This window comes from Mus musculus, chromosome X (assembly GCF_000001635.26).
Source record: "Mus musculus strain C57BL/6J chromosome X, GRCm38.p6 C57BL/6J".
Classification (NCBI taxonomy): domain Eukaryota; kingdom Metazoa; phylum Chordata; class Mammalia; order Rodentia; family Muridae; genus Mus; species Mus musculus.
Window position 1 is genome coordinate 67,046,147 of NC_000086.7, and position 4,609 is coordinate 67,050,755.

The following is a 4,609-nucleotide window of genomic DNA, read 5'->3' on the forward strand; positions in this document are numbered from 1 at the left end:
CAATTAGCTTCTCAGGTGTGAACTTCTGAAAATAGGATGACATACACAGCCCTATTGGGCTGTAGAATGTACTCACTGATAAGTGGATATTAGCCCAGAAACTTAGAATAGTCAAGATATAAGATACAATTTGCGAAACAACTGAAACTCAAGAAGAACGAAGACCAAAGTGTGGATGCTTTGCCCCTTCTTAGAATTGGGAACAAAACACCCATGGAAGGAGTTACAGAGACAAAGTTTGGAGCTGAGACAAAAGGATGGACCATCTATAGACTGTCATACCCAGGGATCCATTCCATAATCAGCCTCCAAATGCTGATACCATTGCATACACTAGCAAGATTTTGCTGAAAGAACCCAGATATAGCTGTCTCTTGTGAGACTATGCCGGGGCCTAGCAAACACATAAGTGGATGCTCACAGTCAGATATTGGATGGACCACAGGGCCCCCAATGTAGGAGCTAGAGAGAGTACCCAAGGAGCAGGGGGGATCTGCAACCCTATAGGTGGAACGACAATATGAACTAACCAGTACCCCCCGGAGCTCATGTCTCAGGCTGCATATGTATCAGAAGATGACCTAGTCGGCCATCAGTGGAAAGAGGTCCATTGGTCGTGCAAACTTTATATGCCCCAGTACAGGGGAGTGCCATGGCCAAGAAGTGGGAGTGAGTGGGTAGGGGAGTGGGTGTGGGAGGATGTGGGTACTTTTGGGATAGCATTGGAAATGTAAATGAAATAAATACCGAAGAAGAAGAAGAAGAAGAAGAAGAAGAAGAAGAAGAAGAAGAAGAAGAAGAAGAAGAAGAAGAAGAAGAAGAAGAAGAAAAGTGAGCTGAAAGTAAAGAACCACATTCTGTGGTTACAATTTGGGCGAAAGATTGTTGTTTTCTACTGTTAAGAGGAGCTACCAGTTGGACAGGGAAAAATGAATGTGACCTGGAGAAATGGACAAGGGCTTATTTGGAGAATATATACAAAAGTAAAGCAAGGATGCTAAAAACTGTGAGGAGGAGACTCTGCTATGGATCAAGAAATGATTATTTGGAGATGACTAATAAGTTTCCTATGATCAAGATAAACTATTAGACTGTAAGATGAAAGAAGTGTTTTGGGTTCTTGAGGAAAGATGGTATCTTAACTGAACACAAAAAGTAAAAGCTGATCGTCTACTGTAGGGAGCACTGGCCAGAGCCTGGGCTTCATAACGCACATGAGACTTTCGTGTAGTCTGTAGAAATGGTAATTTTTTCATAGTTTCCTGGGCCTTGATTCTCTATGCAACTATATGGATTGCTTCCTACTCAGAAAAAGAATGGCCAGCTGCTACAAGACCTATACAAATGCATTCATTCCAGATGGGAGCTTCATATACTGAAATCCCAATGCTGTAGTATGTGGGACATTACCTTTATACAGATAACTAAGGTTAAGTGCCATCATAAGGACTGAGCAATTCACAGGAAGAGCAAAGAACACACAACATCCTCTTACTCAGACCATGTGATAATGCAGAGAGAAGGCAGTCCTGTAAAAACCAGGAAAACTGCATTGTGAGGAGCCGCCCTCACATTTGCCATTATAAGATGGCACTGACAGCTGTGTTCTAAGTGGTAAACATAGTCTGCACACATGCAGGGGCAGTTTTCCCACCATGTGTTCTGCCTTTCCCGTGATGACAACTGGGCCGATGGGCTGCAGCCAATCAGGGAGTAATACGTCCTAGGTGGAGGATAATTCTCCTTAAAAAGGGATGGGGTTTCGCCATTTCCTTCCTTGCTTCTTACACTCTTGCTCCTGAAGATGTAAGCAATAAAGTTTTGCCGCAGAAGATTCTGGTTTGCTGTGTTCTTCCTGGCCGGGCGTGAGAACGCTATTAAGAATTGGTGCCGAAACCCGGGACGAGAAATTCCGGGACGAGAAGACCTGGGACGAGAAATTCCGGGACGAGAAAAAATCCGGGAAGAAAAAACCCGGGAGGAAACTCGGGACGGGAGTTTCACCGGCGCAAGGAAGATCCCTCATTCCAGAACCAGAACTGCGGGTCGCGGTAATAAAGGTTCCCGTAAAGCAGACTGTTAAGAAGGATTCAACTGCATGAATTCAGAACTTTTCAGCTGGGGAACGAGAGTACCAGTGAGTATAGCTTTACGAGGTAAGCCTGGCCTTGAACTTTCTAAGGAAATTCAAGACAGTCTATCAGAAGTAAAGTGGAAAATAGCTTTACAAGGTATGTTTGGCCTTGAACTTTGTCTAGTGTTAGAAGCCCTTTTGTTCCTTTTCACATGTCAACAAGTGGTTAAGGCAGGGCGGATTCTGGACGAAATTCAAGACAATCTATCAGAAGTAAAGCGGGGAGAGAGAGTAGGAGCAAAGAGAAAATATGGTACACAAACTAAGTATACAGGCCTTTCCAAGGGTCTTGAACCCGAGGAAAAGTTAAGGTTAGGTAGGAATACCTGGAGAGAGATTAGAAGAAAAAGAGGAAAAAGGGAAAAGAAGAAAGATCAATTAGCGGAGGTCTCTAGGAAAAGGAGCCTGTGCTCATCGCTGGATGGGCTCGGGGAGCCAGCTCTTGGTAGCTCTGAATCAGATGATGAATTCTCCTCTGAAGAAACAGACTGGGAGGAAGAAGCAGCTCATTATGAGGGAAAAGGGTACCAGCCAGATAAAATGCGAGCTAATCGGTCAAGGAAAAAGCCAAAAGCGGCTGGCAAAGGCCAGCTTGCTGCTTGGCCTCTTGGCAGTCGGCTTCAAGGTCATAGTGCACCTCCACCCTATGCTGAGCCCCCGCCCTGCGTAGTGCATCAGCCCTGCGCAGAGAGGCAATGGACAGAGAGGCAATGCACAGACTCGTTCATTCCAAAGGAGGAACAAAGGAAAATACAACAGGCATTTCCGGTCTTTGAAGGAGCCGAGGGTGGGCGTGTCCACGCTCCGGTAGCGTATATACAGATTAAAGAGCTTGCCGAGTCGGTCCGTAACTATGGAGTCAGTGCTAATTTCACTATAGCACAAGTGGAAAGGCTTGCGAATCACGCTATGACTCCTGGTGATTGGCAGACGGTAGTAAAAGCTGTAGCCCCCAGTATGGGAATGTATCTTGAGTGGAAAGCCTTGTGGCAGGACTCCTGCCAGACGCAGGCAAGGGCCAATGCCACCATGGAAGGGGATCAGAGAACGTGGACTTTTGAATTACTTACAGGTCAGGGACAACACCCTGCTAACCAGACAAATTATCATTGGGGAGCATATGCTCAGATCTCAGCTGCTGCTGTTAAGGCATGGAAAGCACTACCTAAGAAGGGAGAGGCAAGTGGGCAGTTGACCAAGATTACTCAAGGTGCACAAGAGTCCTTCTCAGATTTTGTGGCCAGAATGACAGAGGCAGCAGGGCGTATTTTTGGAGATTCAGAGCAAGCCGCACCTCTGGTAGAACAGCTCATTTATGAGCAAGCCACACAGGAGTGCCGAGCAGCCATAGCCCCAAGAAAGAACAAAGGTTTACAAGACTGGCTCAGGGTTTGTCGGGAGCTTGGGGGACCTCTCACCAATGCAGGCTTAGCGGCTGCCATCCTTCAATCCCAAAAATGCTCCATGGGCAGAAATGATCGGAGGACATGTTTTAACTGCAGGAAGCCTGGGCATCTTAAGAAAGATTGCAGAGCTCCAGATAAACAGGGGGGGACCCTCACTCTTTGCTCTAAGTGTGGCAAGGGTTATCATAGAGCCGACCAGTGTCGCTCTGTGAGGGATATAAAGGGCAGACTCCTTCCTCCGCAGTCAGAGAGGCGACCCAGGAAGACCCACAAGGGTGGAGCCTATACCATCCTTGCCCCCTGGAACCATGGGCCTTATTCTCGGCCGGGGTTCACTCACCTTGCAGGGCTTAGTAGTCCACCCTGGAGTTATGGATTGTCAACATTCCCCTGAAATACAGGTCCTGTGCTCAAGCCCCAAGGGCGTTTTTTCTATTAGCAAAGGAGATAGGATGGCTCAGCTGCTGCTCCTCCCTGATAATACCAGGGAGAAATTTGCAGGACCTGAGATAAAGAAAATGGGCTCCTCCAGAAATGATTCTGCCTATTTGGTTGTATCTTTGAATGATAGACCTAAGCTCCGCCTTAAGATCAACGGAAAAGAGTTTAAAGGCATCCTTGATACCGGAGCAGATAAAAGTATAATCTCTATACATTGGTGGCCCAAAGCATGGCCCACCACAGAGTCATTTCATTCATTACAGGGCCTAGGATATCAATCATGTCCCACTATAAGCTCCGTTGCCTTGACGTGGGAATCCTCTGAAGGGCAGCAAGGGAAATTCATACCTTATGTGCTCCCACTCCCCGTTAACCTCTGGGGAAGGGATATTATGCAGCATTTGGGCCTTATTTTGTCTAATGAGAATGCCCCATTGAGAGGGTATTCAGCTAAAGCAAAAAATATCATGGCAAAGATGGGTTATAAAGAAGGAAAAGGGTTAGGATGTCAAGAGCAAGAAAGGACAGAGCCCATATCACCTAATATCTAATGATTGGGCAGTTTTAGTTACCTCCTTTTCAGGACAAATAGATAACCATTATCCAAAACATCCACTTTTACAGTTTG

At 46.2% G+C, this 4,609-nt stretch overlaps 1 protein-coding gene across 1 annotated transcript; it reads left to right on the top strand.

The window, feature by feature from the left end:
• Positions 1-2,098: 2,098 nt before the first annotated feature.
• Gm52439 (predicted gene, 52439) lies at positions 2,099-3,775 on the top strand (the record flags this gene model as incomplete). Its single annotated transcript, XM_030251547.1, has 1 exon — positions 2,099-3,775. A coding segment is annotated over exon 1 (1,677 nt), but the record flags the coding sequence as incomplete, so codon positions are not given.
• Between the last annotated feature and the right edge of the window lie 834 nt (positions 3,776-4,609).